Here is a 23,211-nt window from a genome sequence, read left to right as displayed (position 1 = left end):
AATAATATGTAACGTTTCAAATGAACCTAGATATTTTGAATCTTTCTAATTTTTTTTTTTTGTTCCTGGAAGACATTTTCCTCATGTCATGTGGTATTCAAGTATAAAAGACAGAGTGATTTTCGGTAAAACCTCTGATCCGCGTTCCGTGTTAAGACATGAAAAGTATGCCGATTGTCATGAAAAATTTCATTTTGCATTTGGCGTTAACGGTTCCGAGAACGTCAGGCTGAATGGTCGTCCCTCGCACGTTTTCCCCCTCATCAAATATGTCCGTCTGTGCGAAACGTTTGCCTCAGAGGAGCTGAAAGGCAACGGAAGGAGCTCCGAGTAGAGCTGCTGCTCCTCTGCATTGTCCAGGAGGCATCTGGCCAGGATGCCTCCTGGACGCCTCCCTGCTGGGACCTCCAGCCCTGGGCAGGAGTGAGTTTGTCTCTAGGCTGGACGGGAACCCCTGGGGATCCCCTGAGGAAAGCTGCATCAGGGCAATTTGGTGTCTTTACAAAAAAAAAAAAAAAGCAGGGAGACGATATTAAAGAAGAAAGCTAAGCGGATCATAAGACATTCTCTGCCGATTTTATAAGAAATAACCCTCAACGTTTCTCAGAAAACGCTGACTTCGAGTGTATTCGTGTTCCGAAATGTCGCCGAAAGAGTCCGTACTTGTTTCTTGGGCAAAGGCCTCAGGGTGGGAGTGGCGCTCTGGTTCCTCCACGCCAGCGGGGGGCAGAACCACTCCACCTCGCTCAGGTAGATGAGAAAAGAGCAGTTGGAACCGTCGACGCCGTAGTGAGCGTAGCAGGGGTCCGAGGTCCAGCGGGCTCGCATCCACTGCAACAACACAACAACATGGACACGTCCAGGTTTCAACGTTACAGTGGCGTCTGGCTTTATTTGAAAAACAAATGTCGTCTTCAAAGGCTCATTTTAAGGCCATTCACAATGATTCCTTCTCAACTCTATAGGGTTTTAATTTATTCAAAAACTGTAGCTTGAGTCTGTGAAAAATTGGGAATAACGTTTTGGCTTGTTTTGTCGTGGCGCCGGTTGATTTGCTGGTCAATTTTAAATCTTATCCTGATTCCCAAATACTGTGTTGCAGTATTGTCAGATGTGTCCGATGGATTTTTGCTGATAATAAAATAGCTTCTGAATAATTATTCCGGGATTCATTGTACATGATTTTAATTTCAGTTTATTTGAAGCTTTTCCTACCTCGTTTCAGGCTCACGTTAATATTCTCAACATTCTGTCAATAATGTTGCTTTCCTTTTCAGATGACGCCCTTTACTGAGAGATGCATTCTGTATTTAAACCTTAATTTAATTTGAGCATCTCTGCTGTTCTGCTGTCTCTCTTTATTTCTCCTTTTAAAACTGACAGTGTCATGTTGGGTCAATATTAAAAATGAAGTCTTAACTTTCTATAAAACCTTAACCTGCTAACCTTGGCTTCTCTTCATCTTCTTTCCATTTCTACTTTTTAGTTTTCTTTTTTCCTGGCTGTGTCTCCGTTGCCTCGGCAACCCGTTGATGATCTTATAATCTAAAACGTTGGCGTCGGTGTGGCGCGTCTCCAGGCCGAGGAAGGTGAGCGGATGTTTGTCATCTCTGTGTTGATGTTTAGGGAAGAAGTGAGCACTTACATCCATTTTGCTGCTGCACTCTGGGTAACGGGGATCTTTAGGAACTTCGCACGATGACGCCGCCGCCGCCGCCGCCGCCGCCGCCTCTGTGAACGACAATAAATAAACACAAGATGTTCAGAGAGCCAATAGAGCTATTCTCAAGAAGGTGCAGAATATAATGAGACAGCTTGAACGTTTACAAAAAAAAAGTATTTTCACACTTTTTCCCAAAACTATTTAGAGGACCAGCCTGTGTCGCGTTTCCCATCCACGATAAACTCAAATGGAATTTTATTCTTTTTTTTTTGTTTGTTTCTCCATCTTTGATCGTTTCTTATTTCCTTGCTATTTTGGGAAAAATTGCATGGATGAAAATGTAGCTGTTATTGACTCTGGCACACGGTTTTCATAAACTATCACGATATCTTTTCATCTGGACCAGCCACTGCAGAGACAAAGAGTCAGAATATTACCGTAATTTCCGGACGATAAGCCGTGACTTTTTTCACTTAAACGATGCGGCTAATATATGCGAGCTTCACGCCTCTAAAACGTTTATCCTCGTCGCATCGGACCGATGAAATGACCGGGAAATTCTGAGTTTGTTCAACTCCGACACCAAAGAAGACGACTTTGACGGTTTTAGTGCGCAGGAGGAAGACCGAGATAGCGACCGGCGAGCCGGTGCGGCTTATATTGAGGTGCGCTCAATAGTCAGGACATTACGGTATTCATTTTTACCGCGTGTTTGTCTGTATTTGTGATTGAGACAAACAGATTATAGATTGTCAGATTGTACACTGTATAAATAGCTCATGTAATCAACAGTGTGGCTTTACGTGTGAATTTGGTCTTGATTTTGCTGTTGGTTCCAACAAGAAATCAATAAGCAAGTAATTAAATAAAATAAAAATGAAAAAAAATAATAATAAAAAGATAAATATCCAGGACTTCAGGTATCTAATCAATTAGAACTGACCTGAAAATTAAAAAAAAAAATCAACAAGACATCAGTCAAGTATTTCCACAACTTCACCCAATAAATGTGTGATAGTTTGCCTCAGAATGGGCACGAAATAAGATCAACGGAAAGCATCTTGCCATGAAATTTGTACTAATGAATCAAAATATCAACCTGTCGGTTTTCTTTCCCGTGAATGAATGGATTCAATGATCACTTTCATTGTCCGCCTTAAACTTAAATGGATAAATTTAGTTGTTTATTATTTTTTTTCCCGGTATGTCTTTACCAGGGTTGCTATCTGTTTTCCTCACATGTTGCAGTAACTACCCCCCACCCCCAAAACCATCTCCAACCCACCCCACACCCCACACCTCCATCTCTGGACAGAGATAAATGAGATAATACGACCGGCTAACAAGCTACTGCACAAAGTATGGCCTCCTCTGCTTAATGACCATGTCTTTGTTCCAGGCCTTCTATCGCTTGGTTAACTCTCTCTCCCTCCTTTTTCTTTTTCTATCTCCCTCCTTTCTTCTCCTGGAAGCTCAGCTCTACAGAGCCTAATTAGGAAAACACTTTCGCCAGCATCCCGCCAAGCATCCAGGAGCACAATCACACGCAAATAATTGCGAGCCGGCGTGTGTGATGAGCATGATAACAACACGTCTCTGATACGGGGGTGCGACCGCCGTCGTCACGTCGACCTTATTCAAATGATATCAGACATTTTGACGCGGCTCTTCTGTCGGGAAGGGCGGCGAGGAAGTGACTCGTAACGCAGGAGACGAGTGAAGGTTAGGCTCGGATCCTGATGCCTTTTGTTTATTTTCTTGCGATAATTTTGCAAAAAAATGGGGTCGGTAACGGTCAGTTATGTGACCGATGGCTCCGGAGAAGCGGAAGAACAGCCTGAACTCTATATTTGGTTTAAATAAAGCAAATATATAAATGGATAAAGAGGAGACACAAAGTCAATGCACATTTTTTTATTCTAATTACATCAATAGAGCAGATCTGATTAATTAATACCATCAATATGACATCGGGGCTCGAGAATCCATACAGAATCTCACTTAGGCGTTACATCGCCTCATTACAGGCTAGCTGAGCCACATTTAATGTCTCGAGCATTCAAAATCAATAAGCTCCCGCTCACAATTAATAATCAGAAACTTCACGATAACGGATACTGTCGAAACCCAAGAATAAAAGGGGATTTCAATAGATTAGTGAAAAAAGTTTTAATGAGAACACCAAAAGTACTTTGACAAGTTTGTCCAATAAACTGTGCATCATTTCACATAAAACATCAACGAGAGGGCAATGAAACAACTATTCATTAAAAATAATAGTGTAATGATCCCCGTAATTTTTTTGGCGGCACTGATCTTGACTGCTGGTGTAGTTTTATAGTTTTATTTGCAACCATTGAAAACAAAACGTAAAAAAGGACAACCACCGTAAGAGCTTGTGCCCTATTACGGGTTTATATCAAAAGTAGAAGAATAAAACTAGTAAGCGCTCTCGCAATACAACCGTTTTTCCGGCGGAAGTAAGAAAATAAAATCCTCCGACCAAAATAAAATATCAAATTCGGAAAACACAATCAAACAACTTACCTAGAATAATAAAACATTTCAGGTGGTTATTTACAAATAGTAAACTCTTTTGCATTTGTTTTTAAGAATACGCAACATATGACTTCAATCAAAGCTGCACCACTTTAATTAAATTGCAAATGATCCAAATGTTTTTCCAAATTTTTAGTATTTGTGTCATTTTATTGTGGTACCATTGATTTAATACTAACAAAATAAAATGACAAAAACATATTAGAAATAAAAATAAAACGCTTGCCCTCACAAATCGCCTCCACAGCGCCTGCGTATTTCAAAATAAAACCCATCCTCGTTTCTTTTTTCAAGAAGACTTCAATGGCTGCTGGGACAGGCAAGCTAGCATCTCTTCACACGAGATACAGCTTTTCATGAAAGATCTGTCTTGACCAAATCTCTCTCTTCTAATCCGCCAGACACCGTGAATTAAAAAGTACAGCGCTAGCTGTTGGTAGCTAGCAGAACTCCGGGTTTTGTTAAGATATTTTGCAAAGAGCAACCTCTCAGGAGCTTATCTGTCAAGTTCAGCGTAAAACCTCCCAGCAGGCCGTGGTGTCAAGGACTCGAGATCGCAGCATTTTCAGAATTGTTCACTTAGCATACAGGAGCCTGCTCTGTTGATTCTGAAGGCCTCGAGCAGATTCCGTAGAGCCCAACAACACAAGCTAGCTGTATTATGATCGGTTAAAACTCTACGACAGTAAACAACACTGGAAGCAGCACAACCAAGTGGCTAAAACGAAGAGGACAGCCGATGGAGAGCAATTTCCATAATTACGAAAAATAAAAATACAAACAGGTTCAATTCTGAGTATGTTTAGGCCAGCAGAGAAGGCCTGGCTGGCCCTGACAGCCCACAGCTGCTTGCTAGTCAACTGTAATAGACAATGCTTATAATGGATCTGTGTTTTTAGCAAAGATTTCATGTTTTTTCAAGCCAGAAGTGGATGAATACCTTTTGAATTTCTTGTAATAAAAGTGTGATCATTTAACATCTTGCTTGGTGATTTCTCTGATCACTTCTTGCGTCTTTCAAATGCAAGGACTAGTTTAAAAATATATATATTTTAAACTTTGTAATCAATAGTCTGGACATCAGTGTGTACCTCAAAGTGAAAAAAAACTAATACATCACATCATCTATTCACCTATTTTTAACAAGTGACCTTTCAATATCTCCAACAATTGTTTTTTTCTTGAAATTACACAAAGCTTGTGGGAAACTGTCAAATAAAGCACCTAAAAAAAAACGCTACCGAGTTTAGGCAGCTTGCAAATCATCCAGAGAAAAGTTGAAGATTATCCAAGCTTACCTTAGCTAAGCAAGATAATGTGTTAATTAAAAGAAGGCAAGTGCATATCTGTGTTGTGTATCTGTTATAAAAGCCCCTTATACTTATATCAAGACTTAAAAACAGGCTTTGGAAATAAATATCCACTTCTTCCCTGCCTAAAAGTTCAACACTGAGGAGTCGGAGGGTGGAAAAATAACTGAATTTATAATTAAGTGCCTTGACAGAATAACATAAATTAAAATATCCTTATTTCATTTCTCCTCTAGGGAACAGACCGGTTTTGCCCTAAAACCCTACAGAGGGTTAAACGTCCAATAGCGGCGCTGTGCTGTTTGAACAGGAAATGTCTGTCATGTTTTATAAGATCAAGCAGGAAATGCCGCTCGGATATAAATTGTGCATTCCGGCTCTTCCTCGGGAGCCGGGCCTGACAGGTGGGCTTAAGTGTTTTCAGATTGCACGGATTGAAAATGGACAGGTGAGATTCATGTGAAGGGTTTCCAGTGAATTTGAAATTCACCAGGTGTGTGTGTGTGTGTGTGTGTGTGTGTGTGTGTAAATCAATCCCACCTTTCTTGCCGGTAACGCTGCGCTGCAGTATGTGCTCCACCCGGAGTGCCATGTCGGACATGTTCTGGGCGATGGCCTGGATCCGCTCCACCAGCCCTATAGGCTGAATCCTGACTCACACAAACAAAAGAGGATGATCTAAAAATACTTTCAGAAACAAAACATCTTCTGATGACCTAAATTCTTATTTAAAAAAAAATTGCAATCAAGTGTGCCGACAAGAAACGGGACACAACATTTCTTTGATCTCCCTCCTTCGTGCTGTATTTGTCATTTTATCACTGTCACTGGACAAAAACGTTAATTGTCTGCAAATTCAACTGTGAAATCGAAACAAAAACAGAACAAAAAAAATGAAAAAAAGTAGCGCATAATTTATTTGAGATCAAAAAAAAAAAAAAGAAGTGACGGAGAATATTCAACTGGCTCCTTTGGGGGAAATAAAAGCAAATAATTAAATCATAGAGCGGATATCCTCTGACTTCTGTGGCGCAGCAGAAAAATAAATAATTGAAAAAATTAATCAAGAAATACATACGTACATAAATAATTAGACAGAACAAGGAGAAAATATTTTTGAAAAGGAAAGGGTTTCACATGTTTGAATGATGTGGAACTATTAGCAGCACTTTAACACCAAACTCTGCAGAAACAAATAACATTTGAAGGAAAACACGAGTTGATATTTCCTTCATTCCGATCTAGGATGTGTGATTTTAGCGTTCCCTTTACTTTTAGAGCAGTGTAGTTATGATGTCATATAGCAAAGGATCGTAACCCGAGTGACGCCTTTTCCAACATGCTATGAAAGAAACATTTGTATTTAATTGTTTTCTTTCTCTAATCTAACATTTCTGCTCCTGACACAAAATGTGAGAATTGTTTATCAGTGATGTTTGTGAAGGCTTATTTCCGTAAGCTATGGAATGGGACATTAGTGTATTTAGTAAGAGTCTAAAGTTGTCACTGTGCCACTCACTGGTTTGATCCGCAAAAGAAAATACTTTTCAGACGCTTGTCTGTGTCAAGAAACCCATGTGAAAAAAATATACAAAAATAATCTTTTCATTCCCGGATAAAAAATTCCCCCCATCAGCCACCACATCAGTCATCATCCCAAGAACGGGTCTCTGAATCAAACATTTATTACGGGTTTGGGCTCAATATGCAATTTACCTGGATCCACATGTGATTCCTCTCAAGTTCAAACCTTTTTGTTTTTCATTGTCAGAAGTGTGTGAGGTGTGTGAAGGACCCTCAGACCGGTGAAGGACAAAGATGTGCTTCTACACTATTTCTATACTTTTCTACACTATACCTAATTCTATACTACTTCTACACTATATCTATTTTTACACTTTACCTATTTCTATACTATTTCTACACTGTACCTATTTTTACACTTTACCGAATTCTGTACTATTTCTACACTATACCTATTTTTACACTTTACCGAATTCTGTGCTATTTCTACACTATACCTAATTCTATACTACTTCTACACTATACCTATTTTTACACTTTACCTATTTCTATACTATACCTATGCGATACCTATTTTACACTATACCTATTTATGTATATACTATAACTATTTCTATACTGTACCTATTACTACACTATTTCTACAGTATAGCTATTTCTTTACCTATTTCTTTACCTATTTTTACACTATTCCTATTTCTATGCTATTTCTACGCTATACATACCATACCTAATTCTATATTATTTCTATACCTATTGCTACACTATACCTATTTTATACCTACTTATACACTGTATCTATACTATACCTATTTCTATACTATACATATTTCCATACTATACCTATTTATATACTATACCTATTTTACGCTATGCCTATTTATACACCATACCTATTTAAAACCTGGTTATATACGGTATCTACACTATACCTAATTATATACTATACCTATTTACATACTATACCTATTTTACGCTATATCCCTATTCATATACTATACCTACTTTTACACTAGACCAATTTATACACTATATCTATATTATACATATTTTTAGACTATACTTATTTCTATACTATACCTAATTTTACACTGGACCTATTTCGATACTCTACCTATTTTTTGATAACTCAAAAGCCAATTCAGCATTTGAGAACTTTTTCGGAGTGAATATTTCATGAGCCGAGGTTGAAAAGAGGAGAGCGGGTCACGACTCTCCTGATTACCTTCGGCGATAGATCACATTAAATTTGTATGATTAAGCCATTTATAACTGGAGTTTGATTTTGATACCGCAGCTTTTCACACGTGTCACTCTCACTGCGGATATATGTGTAAATTAAGAATGTAAATAAAGAAATTTAGGTAAGAATCAAAGGATGAATGGAGGGAGGAGGCCTGGAGGAGGGCTGAAGAGGAGATTTATGGATGGAGTGAAAGAGGATATGAAGTAAGTCGCACGGAGAGAAGAAGGAGTTTGATGGAGGAAAGTGATTTGCAGTGGTGACCCCTGAAGGGAGAACCCGAAAGGATAATAAGATGATCAATAGTTGATTGTTGAAATATTCAGGTTTTGCACTAAGCCGTCGTCACATTGTGGAAACTGCTTTTTTTTTGTGTTCTCCTTGAAGTTTCCATTTCACATCTGGGGTTTGGTGCTGGTCTAAGTAAGGAGGGTTTGTACAGCAGCGGCTGGTCCAGATGAACAACCTCCAAAGACATGCTCTTAATATTTACACAAAATATCCTAAAAATGACAAACAATGACCTCACAGACAAATCTCCCGAGGCAGGGCCGGGCAATTATTTTGGCCGCCAGGCCGCATTTTTGATTTAATTTTAATTGCGCGGGCTGACTAGGAATCAAAATGGAAATCACAATATAAATCTTTACATTTTTTTGGCATTTTATTTCAATTTCAAAATCATAATGATCAGATACAGTAAATGTACAGATATAATTTTGTATATAATCATCCATGCAAAATTAAACAAAAGGAAAAAATAAGGAGTTTATAAATTCAATATTGATTGAAAATACTGGATAAAAAAGATGTGGCCTGCGGACTGACCCAAGGTAATCATCAACTAACCAGAAAACTTTGTAAACTTCATGAAATTGCTTGAAAAAAGACCTGAAATGGCTTTAAATTAGTGCGTTTTTCATCCAAAGACAACCATAAAATTTGGAGGAAATTTTCAGAAAATGTATCATCTTGAAAAAAAAAAATCTGAATTAGCAAATATTTATTACTTTTTTTTTAACTTATTTATTTTCTTAAATTTCCAACTAGCGGCATAACGACGCAGCGGTAAGCATTTCGCTCTCCCCGAAAGATACGGTAGGTCCTGATTCTCTGCGTGGAGTTTGCACGTTCTACCCGGGTTCTAAAACATCCAAAACCATGGAGGAGCTTCACTGGAGACCCGACTCGCCCAGATGTGTGAAGGAGAGGGTGAATCATTGCACAGAGATCCCTCGCTATATCGCGGTTTACTTTTCACGGTTTCGCTACTTCACGGATTTGCATCATGCATTGTGTTCTGCATTCTGATTGGCTAAAATTTACATGCCGTACGTGCAAATTCTCTTGCAATTTCGAGTTTCTCTAAAACCCATAATGTTGACAAAACGCTCTGGAGCGACAAATGGGCCCAAAAGGCAGCGGAAGATGCTATCTATGGCAGATAAAGTTAAACTTCTGGACATGCTAAGGGAAGGTAAAAGCTATGCGGCTGTAGGTCGGCATTATGGAATTAATGAACCTTCCGTTCGTTCCGTAAAGAAGGAAGAAAAAAACATAAGGACGACAGCAGCGATAAGTTTTAATAAGGATGCAAAAAGGTTGCAACTGTCCGCAATTTTTTTCATAATCATTTTTAATTTTCCCCAGTTTAATCCAATTCCTCGGGTCGCGGTGGGCGGAGCTTCTTCTTCTTCTTTCGGCTTTTCCCGTCAGGTGTCGCCACAGCGAGACAACTTTCTCCATCTAACCCTATTCTCTGGATCCTCCTCTCTCACACCAACTACCTTCATATCTTCTCTCACTATGTCCATAAATCTTCTCTTTGGTCTTCCTCCAGACCTCTTGCCTGGCAGCTCCAATTCCAGAATCCGTCTACCAATATATTCACTATCCCTCCTCTGTCCATGACCCAACCATCTCAGTCTGGCTTCTCTGACCTTCTCTCCAAAACATCGTACATGTGCCGTTCCTCTGATAGACTCATTCCTGATCCTCTCCATCCTGGTCACTCCCAAAGAGAACCTCAACATCTTCATCTCTGCAACCTCTAGTTCTGCCTGCTGTCTTTTGGTCATTGGAACAGTTTCTAGTCCAAACATCATCTCTGGTCTCACCACTGTCTTGTACACCTTTCCTTTTATTCTGGCTGAAAGTCTTCTATCACATAGTACCCCTGACACTTTTCTCCACCCATTCCAACCTGCTTGGACCCGTCTCTTAACCTCTTCTCCAAACTCTCCTACGCTCTGGACTGTTGACCCTAAGTACCTGAAATCCTCCAGCTTCTTGATCTCCACTCCCTGTAGCCTCACCGCTCCACCCGAGTTCCTCTCATTCACACACATATATTCTGTCTTGCTGCGACTAAATTTCATTCCTCTCCTTTCCAGAGCATACCTCCACCTCTCTAGATTTTCCTCTACCTGTTCCCTGCTCTCACTACAGATCACAATGTCATCCGCAAACATCATGGTCCATGGGGATTCCTGTCTAACCTCATCTGTCAGCCTGTCCATCACCATTGCGAACAAGAAGGGGCTCAGAGCTGATCCCTGATGGAGTCCCACCTCCACCTTGAACTTCTCGGTTACCCCTACAGCACACCGTACCAGTGTCTCACAGCGAGCATACATGTCCTGCACCAGTCTAACATACTTCTCTGCCACTCCAGACTTCCTCATACAATACCAGAGCTCCTCTCTTGGCACCCTGTCATATGCTTTTTCTAGGTCTACAAAAACGCAATGCAACTCCCTCTGGCCTTCTCTGTACTTTTCTATTAGCATTCTCAACGCAAATACTGCATCTGTAGTACTCTTTCTAGGCATGAAGCCATACTGCTGTTCACAAATGCTGACTTCTGCTCTCAGTCTAGTTTCCACTACTCTCTCCCATAACTTCATTGTATGGCTCATCAACTTAATCCCTCTATAGTTTCCACAATTCTGCACATCCCCTTTGTTCTTAAAAATAGGCACCATCACACTTTGTCTCCATTCTTCAGGCATCTTCTCACTCTCTAAGATCCTGTTGAATAATCTAGTCAGGAAATCTACCGCTGCCTCTCCTAGACACTTCCACACCTCCACAGGTATATCATCAGGACCAACTGCTTTTCCACTCTTCATCCTCTTCAGTGCCTTCCTCACTTCACTTTTACTAATTTTTGCTACTTTGTGGTCTACAATAGTCACCTCTTCTACCCTTGCCTCTCTTTCATTTTCCACATTCATCAGCTCTTCAAAGTACTCTTTCCATCTTCCCATCACTCTTCTAGCATCTGTCAATACATTTCCCTCTCTGTCCTGAATCACCCGGACCTGTTGTACATCCTTTCCATCTTTATCTCTCTGTTTCGCCAACCTGTATAGATCATTCTCACCCTCCTTACTATCCAACCGAGCATACAAGTCATCGTACGCCCTTTGTTTTGCCTTTGCTACCTCTATCTTTACCTTTCGCCGCATCTCCCTGAACTCCTGTCTGTTCTCTTCAGTCCTCTCAGTGTCCCACTTCTTCTTCGCTAACCGCTTTCTCTGTATACACTCCTGCACTTCCTCATTCCACCACCAAGTCTCCTTATCTACTTTCCTTCCAGATGACACACCAAGTACTCTTCTACTTGTCTCCCTGATAACACTAGCTGTAGTTGTCCAATCATCTGGAAGCTCACCCTGACCACCCAGACCCTTTCTCAACTCCTCCCTGAAAACCATGCAACACTCCTCCCTTTTCAGCTTCCACCACTTTGTCCTCTGCTCTGCCTTTGTCCTCTTCATCTTCCTTGTCACCAGAGTCATCCTACAAACCAGCATCCTATGCTGTCTGGCTGCACTCTCACCTACAACTACTTTGCAGTCACTGATCTCTTTCAGGTTACGTCGTCTATACAAGATGTAGTCTACCTGCGTGCTCCTACCTCCGCTCTTATAAGTTACCCTATGTTCCTGTTTTTTCTGGAAAAAGGTGTTCACTACAGCCATTTCCATCCTTTTTGCACGGTGGGCGGAGCTACTCTCCGCAATTTAAAGCCTTCTGTTCACATTGATGATTAAAATTATTATTTGACAGTTCAGTACAGAAGTTATTTGTTGAAAAAAACGTTTCTAAAGTACAGTACTTTTATTTGTTAAACAAATGATTGAGCCTGTAAAATGGTTTGTTCTTTTCAATGTATAATAGAGTATTTTCAATGTATAATAGAGTATTTAATTGTATAATAATTGTAGAAAAAATAAAGGTTTCTACTTCACGGATTTTGCCTATCAGGGGTTCTTTTTGTAAACCCCGTGAAAAACAAGGGTTTACTGTACGTCTCTGTGTGATAAGCATTATAGAAAATGAATGAATGAGGTTCCTACAACTCCAGTCAGGACCAAAAAGCTTTTCAGTTTGTTTTTCATTTGGCTCCTTCCATAAATGCGATATTGTGTGGCATTAAAACTCTGGAGAAACACACAATTTAGGGTCTCCATGAACCTACTGCCTATTTTGGGATGTCGGGGGAAACGATAAACCCACGCAGGAGCAGGGAAAACCTGCAAAGCCCACACAGAAAAGGCCCGTCAGAATCCAACTTCTGGCTGTGAGTTCTGGCTGTGAGGCGGAAGCTCACCGTGCTGCCGATTCAATCATTTATTACGGCTTGAATTTCTTTCTTCAAGCCCGGACCACAGTTGGACTCATTACATTTCACAAGCAGGAGCAAAGCACCAAAAGAAAGCTAGGATTTTGACACACCGACCCCCGAAAACGTACAAGGCGCCGACTGCGTGATCTCCCTCCCCTCTAATTGGCCTGTTTTACAGGGAAACAATATTTAAGCTGATTATTTTAATGAGCGCACTTGTTAGCAGGAAATTTAGAACCGATGTGGCTCATTAAATAACCCTGGCTGCGTAAACTCAAGTCATGGGAAATTAACTGAGGTGTTCCTCTTTTCACGTGCCGAGGGACGGACGTTTAGCCGCGCAATTTTAAATCTTACGTCCTCATATGAGGACGTTGCATTTGGAGCGGCCTGAAAAGCCTAACTCAAATCTGACGCCGGACGCTTTCCTTTACATACAGATGCTCTTCAGCGTCTTCAGTCCTATTGCACCTTCCCTGAGTTCAACTGGACAATATACAAAACATCTTCTTCTTGCTTCTTTTCCCTTCAGGTGTCGCCACAGCGAGTCCACTTTCTCCATCTAACCCTATTCTCTGGATCCTCCTCTCTCACACCAACTACCTTCATATCTTCTCTCACGACGTCCATAAATCTTCTCTTTGGTCTTCCTCCAGACCTCTTGCCTGGCAGCTCCAACTCCAGCATCCGTCTACCAATATATTCTCTATCCCTCCTCTGTCCATGACCCAACCATCTCAGTCTGGCTTCTCTGACCTTCTCTCCAAAACATCGAACATGTGCCGTTCCTCTGATGGACTCATTCCTGATCCTCTCCATCCTGGTCACTCCCAAAGAGAACCTCAACATCTTCATCTCTGCAACCTCTAGTTCTGCCTGCTGTCTTTTGGTCATTGGAACAGTTTCTAGTCCAAACATCATGGCTGGTCTCACCACTGTCTTGTACACCTTTCCTTTTCTTCTGGCTGAAAGTCTTCTATCTCTTGGTACCCCTGACACTTTTCTCCACCCATTCCAACCTGCTTGGACCGTCTCTTCACCTCTTTTCCAGACTCTCCTACGCTCTGGACTGTTGACCCTAAGTACCTGAAATCCTCCAGCTTCTTGATCTCCACTCCCTGTAGCCTCACCGTTCCACCCGAGTTCCTCTCATTGACACACATATATTCTGTCTTGCTGCCACTAACCTTCATTCCTCTCCTTTCCAGAGCATACCTCCACCTCTCTAGATGTTCCTCTATATAATATACAAAATACAAAATATACAAAATACAATATACAAAACATCTTCTTCTTTCGGCTTTTTCTGTCAGGTGTCGCCACAGCGAGTCAACTTTCTCCATCTAACCCTATTCTCTGGATCCTCCTCTCTCACACCAGCTACCTTCATATCTTCTCTCACTATGTCCATAAATCTTCTCTTTGGTCTTCCTCCAGACAATATACAAAACATATTGATAAATAATCATCCATTATGGTGTTTTTTTCCCCTTATTTTCTTTATTTATTCTTGCTTTTTTTTTTTATTTTACATTTATTCTCACGTTATTCATTCATTATTTTTACATCTGTTTTTTATTTATCTTGATTTATAATTTACCGGTTAGACATCCCTATACGCTGCTTTTAAAGCTGAATCAGCATTTATTATGTGTCTTTATGCCGCCAATTAGGAAGTTCCTGTCGGAGGACAGGGATTCGTGAAGGAATATTCACCGAGTGCCACCTGTGGCTGCCGGAGCCTGCAGGGTTTCCCTAATTAGATCTCGGCATCCTCAGATACTTTCATTCAATACGGCATCGTGTCAAATATATTGGGAGTTTGAAGAGGACCATACATTTTAATATTCCCTGCATGTACATTACACACAAATAAACCCATTGTCCTCATGGGAAGGAAATTGATTTTGCAAAATATTTATTTAGATATATTTATTTAAAAATAAACATATTTATTCTTCTCCTTTGGGCTTTTCCCTTCAAGGGTCTCCAAAGCCGATCCACCTTCTCCATCTAAACCTTTTCTCTGGATCCTCCTTTCCCACGACGACTACCTTCATATCCTCTTTATTTACATACATGACCGTCTCAGGAGTAAAAAATGTGTTATGTGGTTAGAAAAACTACAGATACGCAAAGGGACGGCCGATGAGAGCTCCTTCACGCTCCATATTCATGACTTGCTGAAGGGCAAAAGGACGACCTCGTTACTTTTTTCACCGGACGCCAGATGGGTGAAATTTTTCGACGTGAAAATATGACAAATATCTCTGAGGTCGGCTCAAATGCTGTCATGAAAAGAATTTGTCATTGCAATTGCGTCTTTATTGTAAACTATTATGTCTTTGTCTTGGTAGCATTTAAGGTCTAATTAGTTTGTTTGACCCCCAGTAAAGGCTGTAGCCACCGGATGTTTTTAACTCTCTTTTAGTTTTTATTATTTTGTAAATCTGCAGAAATATACTGTATATATAATAAGGTTTGGGGTTGTAGGTGATAGAGTGTAAAACGCTCAGGCTTGACTCAAAAACTGAAATAAATCATAGTGTACAGGTCAAAACGGTTCCTGTTTATCCGTCTATTTATTCCAATTTTACCACTTTCAGCCGCCATCGCCCAGTTCGACCCCGACCTCCATCACGATCTCAGATCTCCAGCCTGCAGGATCTCAAATCATTATCGTCTCGGGCAAATTACCTGCTATTTTGAGGACCTAATAAATCACCTCTGGCTCAGGCTCCTTGTTAGAAGGGGGTCCACGGGCACCTCATTAATTCATGGATGTGCTTTATAAGACCACAAATAAAGCTCAGCGTGCATTGGCCTTTAAAAGAGAGGGTACACATGATGCAGGTGTCTGGTAACCATGGCAGCATCTACAAGCTTCTCCAAAGACCTGATCTGTGCTGATTCTCTTTGTGCTTTGGAAGACTCGAAAAGCACTCGTGTAAAAAAAAAAGGTAAATCCCAAAAGTATCCCAGTTAATGCTGCACTGACAGATAGAAAAGAATTCAAGAGAGCGTACATGTAAAAATCCTCTAAATAGCCCATAAATGCATGTTTATTTGACATATTGAGGCAATAGTGTTTCCTTGAAACCGACACACACGATAAAGAGATGTGTGTGCGAAGATAGATAACACTCCATGAGTCTTCTACCACCCACGGTTCGCGGCCGCTAGACCTTCTGATGTCTGGGATCGGCTGATCGGCTCCGATCCCGTCCTGCGTCGCCACGACGACGTCGGAGCTCTAGTGGTTTTGGTTTCATCTCGTGATTCTAGTATCGGGGATTTAGTGTCGATCTGCAGCCCGTAAAACGTGTCGCGTGAGGAACGAGTCGATTCGGTGGAAACATAGCAATACGAGATACGCTTTTCCAGAAATTCATCAAAACCGGCTCATTTTCAGACAAACAGGTGGTTCCTCTAATTTGGGCTCGTGGTGTGTATAAGACAAATGTCTGGCTCCGTGTATTTTACTTGCATTTCCCATTGGGTAACTTACCGCGAGCGCAAAAGAGATCCATCTTTTTGATCGCATAAGACAAATTATAACTGCTTCCCTTTCTGTGCCTGTTACTTTCAAATATGTGCACGGAAACAGATACTATAAGAGGAATCCAGTGGTGGATTTAGGTCAAGTGTGTCTTTGCATGTAACAAGACAACACCCACGGGCTCCCAGAGGCAGGTCAGCTCACCTTTTCTTTTACCGCAGAGCTTACACACTACCCACCAGCGCTGAGAAGAGCCACCATATTATTACACTATTTAGTATCATGGCGAGGTTGCATGTGGGTGAAGAATGTGAAGCTAAATTTGCAAACCGTCCTCGATTTGCGCCGTCAAATAAGAGCAAAATCAAAACCGGGCGGAAATCGGTTTGGCCAGATTGTAGAAATGCTAATCATTCATAAATAAATGAACAGGATTTTCCCAATCTGTGATTATGTACCAGTAATTTGCAGTCAACAAGTTTCTTTGTTTTTTTTTTAAGACGATCTAATTGCAACAGGGCTTGTGGGCCACGATATTAAACGAGAACTCACTTCAGACTGTATGAATAAAATCTCTTTTAAATAACTAAATGTTCCTAAAATGAAGTATCAAGATCGCAGGAATGAAATGCACCGGTCTTGAATTTTTTTCTGCTTTTTTTAAAATTACATTAATATTTTTAGATTTACTTATTTATTTATTTGTTTGTTTATTTTCGAAAATTATTCATCTTTTTCATAAAAAAATAAGGGGTGAAATGATCTGTACACGTGCTCCGTGACACTCCATTACTTTCATTCATCATTCATTATATATATATATATACATATATATATATCACTAATCCTGCAAAAACAGGGAATCGCGGTGGAAACCCGTTCAGATGCAGGGAGATGCAAAGACCCCCGTCAGAACTGAACCGTGGATCTTTCTGCTGCGAGGTGGAAGTGCTGACCAATGCATCAACATGCCGACAGCTAAACATTTTAGAAAATAAATGATTAAAAGAAAAAAGGCAAATCTTTTCTATTGAAGCTCTTAATTCTCAGCGTTTCATCCAAAGTTCATGGTTACCTCTTGTAACCTTGACAATTTATATTTCATTGTATTTCTTATCCTCCCTCCTTCCTGCTATTATCCATTATTGTTATGTTTTTGCTTGAAACTCTGGCACGACAATTTCCTTTGGGATAAATAAAGTTGTTCTTATCTTATCTTAAATTCTGATGTGCTGATTTAAAGCCATTTAAGGGCTTTTCAATTTAGATTTTTGCAACTTTTCTGGTCAGCTCATGAGAAGTGCCGACCACTTCGTTTCAAATTTAAAAATAAAAAAATGTCTTCTTTAGTCAAAATTTGAAAGAAATTAATCATTTTTTTTCAAATCCAATCAAATTTGCTGATGGAGCTTTACTTTAAATGAACTGAATCTTTCAACTTGCCTGCACTTGAATTAGAAAACAAAAACCATCATGCAGACTTCACAATTTCTGTTTCACTAAAAATGCCCCAATGATCCGGATTTATTTCAACACGCTTCATATTATATGGTGTTAAAGTTTTAAACGATGTGTTGTAATGGCTCCAATGAAATATCATAATCTTGATCTTCTAACCGGCGATAAACGAGTGACATTGTAAACATCGTTGATGACAGACCAAAGTTTAATGCGCACATTGGATTCCTCATTAACATGAGTGCAAATAAGCTGGAAAACCATCGTGCAAATATCATCATCAGGCCGCGGAGCCCCCCCACCCCCAACAAGTGTTGTGCCAAGAACTAACCCTTTATCAACTCCTGACACTGAGGGGGCAGAAAGCTTGAGTTTAAATCCTCGGCCTCCGCGGAATCTATTTATTCACATCGCAGGGTTGCGCTAATGTTCTGCCTGATATTCATCTCCTACTATTTCTGCAAAGCTCCATGCTAAGGCTGAAATAGCGGCACGGCAACTTCGCTACGCTCAAGATGCGTAGAATGTTTGCTCGCCTCACGCCTTGCAGGTCCGACGCGAAAAGCAACCGGCTTTATTTAAATCCAAAAAAATTCTGAAACGTTGTGAACGTTTTTTGAAATGTTTCTGAGCACTAGTGTATAGGGGTGTAAATCAGAGCCATCATGACGATTCGATCCGATTCGATTTCTCAGGGCAACGATTCGATTTTTTTTCGATACTTAAAAATGCCCCACGATTCGATTCGATACAATTTTTTTTAACTACGATACGATTTTTTTAATGCATGACTGGCTGAAGTGCTGCCGAGATGGTACGTTGTATCTGGGCTCCAATGTTTCGAGCAGGTAGCTAAAGCCCTCGTTCTCCACCGCGCTGTACGGCCTTGCGTCTTTACATATGAAGAAGGCAATTGCCTTCGATATGTTTTTGGCCCTTTTCGAACTGCTCGGTAACTTTTGTGGGAAAAATGTACTCCGCTGTGCTTTTTCTGAACATTCGCCTTCAACAACACCATACCGTCTTTTCAGGTGAGCCAACAAATTAGAAGTGTTGCCACGGTAGCTAACTTCAATTCGACATTCTTTACATATCACCACATCCTTTACCAATTCTTTCCCGTTTTTGCGGAAGCCGAAATACTTCCACTCGAACGATTTTAAACCTACAGGAGTGTGTAAGTCCGCGTCCTTCTCAGCCATATCAATGTCCGCCTCCCGAATGTTTAAATGCGAGTGCTGTGCCAAAGAGGGTGTGTCCGCTGAAAGACTGTGCTGAAAGAGGGGAAGGAAAGCGAAGTAGGTGGAGATAAAGTAGGTTACCGTGAGAATTACGCCTCAGAGCAGACTAAAAAGAGACAGGTAAAATGCATACATGGATCGATACTCTTGCGGACGTGTCGATGCATCGGATCGTCAGCTGTCGGATCGATATGTCGATACATATCGATTTCTTTTACACCGCTACCAGTGTAAGTGATATACTGCCAGGATGGGGTCGACTCAGTGGTTGCACCCTCTGCTTTGTAGCAAGAAGGTCCCTGATTCATTTCTGACTGAAGACCTCTTTGTGTGGAGTCTCCATGTTCTCCCCGTGTCTTCGCAGGTTAACTGTGGTTGGGTTGAAGAAAACGAATGTTGGAGAGCCTCCATTGCCGAGTGTAGGAGAATATGAATGAACTAACGGTCTATTCTTACACTAAATGGACAAAAGTATTAGCTCACTCATCCAAATAACCAGAATCAGGTGTTCCAATTCCTTCTATGGCCACAAGTGTATCAACTCAAGCACCTTGACTGTTTTTACAAACATCTGCGAAAGAATGAGTCGCTCTCAGGAGCTCAATGAATCCCAGCAGGAACTGTGATAGGATGTGGAACAAATCCACTCGTGAGATTTCCTCGCTACTAAATATGCCACAACCGTCAACTGTCAGCTGGTTCAGGAGAACATGGAAGTGTTTGGGAAGGACAGGAACTCAGCCTCCAAGTGTTGGGACATGTAAACTGACAGAGCGGCGTCAGTGGACTCAATGGCTAGAGACCCCCAAACTTCATGTGTCCCTCAGATGAGTTGAAGAACAGTGAGCAGAGAGCTTCATAGAATGGGTTTCCATTCTAAAGTGCAATGCAAGCTGGGATGCAGTGGTGTAAAGCATGGAGACACTGGACTCTAGAGCCGTGGAGACGCCTTCTCTGGAGCGACCGATCGCGCTTCTTCATCCGGCGATCTGATGGACGAGTCTGGGTTTGGCGGTCGCCAGGAGAACGCTACTTGTCTGACCGCATGGTGCCAAGTGTGAAGCTCCCTGGAGGGGGGATTATGGTGTGGACTTGTTTTTGGCCCCTTAGTTCCAGTGAAAGCTTCAGCATACCAAGACATGGTGGACAATTCCACGGGAACAGTTTGGAGCTGGACCCTTCCTTTTCCAACATGACTGTGCACCAGTGCACCAAGCAAGATCCAGAAAGACATGGATGACAGAGTCTGACTGGCCTGCACAGAGTCCAGACCTCAACCCGAGACCGAGAGCCAGGCCTTCTGGTCCAACATCACTAATGCGCTTCTGGAAGAACGGTCAGAAATGTCCATAAACCCCCTCCTGAAGCTTGTGGACAGCCTTCCAGAAGACTTGAAGCTGTTCTAGACCCACATCATCCTGAACCCTATGGATTAGGACTGGGATGGAACTGAAGCTCATAGGTGAGTCAAGGCAGGTGAGCCGATACTTTTGGCCATACAATGTATATGTTGTCTTCTGCAGTACTAAAGAGGTACACTGGAGTGCATTCACCCTGCACAGACATACAAGGTTCTAACCAGACCATTTGGACAAAGTGGAGGTTCAGTATCTTGCCAAAGGATGATTTGGCATGAAGCACCTTGTAGATAAATATGACTTTATCTGGAGGCGACGACATAACGGATCATAAACGAATCATTCAACTTTAAGATTGAAACTTTCCACCGCAGCCACAAAATTATATTGTCACCAATTTAGAAGAAGGTATTTTTTTTTCCTAAATTAATTCCTTGTTCAACATACGGCTACGTTTTTGCGTTTTCTGAAGAACTTGGAAATGTTTTAAGACGGCGATGATATTCACTCAGACACACACACATTGTACTTGCTCACATCTCCAGCGCGACTTCATCAGTTATTCTGCTCGAGGAGCATTTCTGTCCCAAAACACTGTCAAGACAACAAGCCTGACGAGCCGGTTCTGTCTTTCTTCAAGACGCAAGAGTGAGGGGAACTCGGGTAATTTATTCTCCGGTTGGCATTTAACTTTTTTTTTTTTTTTTTTTACACCGTCGCAGCGCAGACTTGCCCTACACTGACAAAAGTGACAGATGGTTGCCTCTCAGGTTTGAGTCTGGTGTTACAGCAGCAGGGAGTCTGCCTGCACAACCCAGCACTTGTACTGCATCCGGCTTGTTAAAAGCGACCGTTAAAGATGCCGGAGGGCTTACCTTTCCAGGGCTAACGTGAGCTCCTCCAGCCTGTGGGAGTCGCTGGTGTTTCCCAGTTTGGACAGAGCGTCCATCCTCTTCATGATGATCTCCAAGGTGTCGCTGATCTTCCTCAGGACCCCACGAGATTCTTGTCCACTCAGCACTAGAAAAGAGAGAGCATGCTGCTAAACTTATATGGAGGTATAGGGGTATAGTGGTCATCATGCTCTACTGTTGTCATGGTAACAGTAGCTCATCAGTGTTTTTTAAACGGTTGTAACTTATATAGCGCTGCAGTTTCAGCCATTACAGCATACAACGCTAAACAGGCCGCGGGGAACAACTTTCCCGAGGACGCTTTGGTGTGTTGACCAAATTTTCTTTTTCACTAAAAATTAATTCAAGAATATTTTGTTGACCTTTCTTGCCCATGAGAATGGAGATCATGTGAAATGTAAAAAGAAAAAATTGAAAAAAAAAGACAAAAAAGAAGATCAAAACCTTCCTATTTCACCAGAAAGTGCCGAAATCCGGTCAGACGAAATGCTGTGTTCAAAACAAGCAACTAACACTGACTAATAAACAGCCGCCAGAAACAAAGTGACAACAGGACTAGAACCTAAATCTAATTTAAAACCCGGCTCCATCTTAATGCATTTTAAACAAGTCCAGCACTCAGATGTGCGTCGCTGCTTGTGCCGGTCGTGGCGACGTCCACGCTTTTGTGCCAACGGTTCGCAGGAAATGATTTCCATCCAAATACGACGCAGAAAAGCAACGACATAAGAGGTTTTAGAGACTTGAAAATGAATTGATTTTCCACAGGCACCTTTTCTTTAATATTTTTTCCCCTTTCACAAGCACTCAGATCAGCTCAAGATATGGTTTCAGCCTCTGTCTTACCAGATTTAAACCGCCGATTTAAAACTAATATAACTGCTAATTACAACGATTGCAACGCTAGGATATTTGTTTCGATGAATCTCGCACCTTTGGTTCATTTACTCAGGATCAAGCAGCTACTCGGCTTAGAAAACACACACACACACACACACACATGCGCACTCTTGTTACCGTGCACTTGTCCCATGTGAAAGCCCGGTCGAATTCCGGCGGGGCAACGCGCTTCGTTTCACACGTCTCGACTTTCTGTGTGTTTGACAGAACTTGCTTGTGCGAGAAGCTGTTCTGTTCGAAAAAGGACACAAAAAAAAAAGGAAAGAAAATAATAAAAAAATAAAATAAAATCTCAGAGGATGAATCATCCCATTTGGGAAAAGTCTATCCTGAAACTCCGAACTTTCGCTGCTTTGATTACATATCCCTTGTAGTCAGATAACAGAATGTGTTTATAAAATAAATATTTCAAATAAAATGTGTTTTTCTGACCCACTGACACGGTTCGACCAAACAAATTGATGTTGACACCCCTGGAGTGAATGATGAATAAAAACATTTTTTTTTTTTTTTTGTATTACTTATTTTTTATCTTTTTTGATGATTTGTTTCGCTAATCTTTTTGTGAAATGTGTCATTTTCTGGAATTGTTTTTGACTTTCAGCCACAACCATAATCAAGGTCAAAGCAACAAAAAAAAAAAAATAGATGTATGACAATTTTTTTTTAAGTTTTTTCACAAAAAACCACCTGGATGGCCTTACCTTTTTTTTTTTTTTTTTCCATTTTTCTCTGTTTTTACCAAATTCCACAGCCTCATCATTAAATATAAAACACAGTCAAGGGTAGTTTTTTTTTTTTTTTTTTGAACAGCTCAAATGAACAGCTCACTGCCGGCATTCTACCGACACGGGGATCGGTAATATACTCCGACGGTATCGGCTTTGCCTTCTCGGTCCGCTTGGATAA

At 41.0% G+C, this 23,211-nt stretch overlaps 1 protein-coding gene across 1 annotated transcript in view; it reads right to left on the bottom strand.

Annotated features, from left to right (window-relative positions):
• Positions 1-23,211, bottom strand: part of mgat5b (alpha-1,6-mannosylglycoprotein 6-beta-N-acetylglucosaminyltransferase B) — a 111,885-nt gene that overhangs the window by 64,081 nt on the left and 24,593 nt on the right. Inside the window, exons 3-6 of the mRNA XM_086154236.1 lie at positions 21,364-21,508; positions 6,073-6,182; positions 1,646-1,731; positions 664-831 (exon numbers count right to left, since the gene is read on the bottom strand). Of these exons, the coding sequence (XP_086010362.1) occupies positions 664-831; positions 1,646-1,731; positions 6,073-6,182; positions 21,364-21,508 (509 nt within the window). The remainder of the gene's footprint in view (positions 1-663; positions 832-1,645; positions 1,732-6,072; positions 6,183-21,363; positions 21,509-23,211) is intronic.

This window comes from Fistularia commersonii, chromosome 10 (assembly GCF_037954325.1).
Source record: "Fistularia commersonii isolate RoL2024-O1a breed Wild chromosome 10, RoL_Fcom_v1.0, whole genome shotgun sequence".
Taxonomy (NCBI): Eukaryota; Metazoa; Chordata; class Actinopteri; order Syngnathiformes; family Fistulariidae; genus Fistularia; species Fistularia commersonii.
This window is presented reverse-complemented; position numbering and strand designations above follow the sequence as displayed.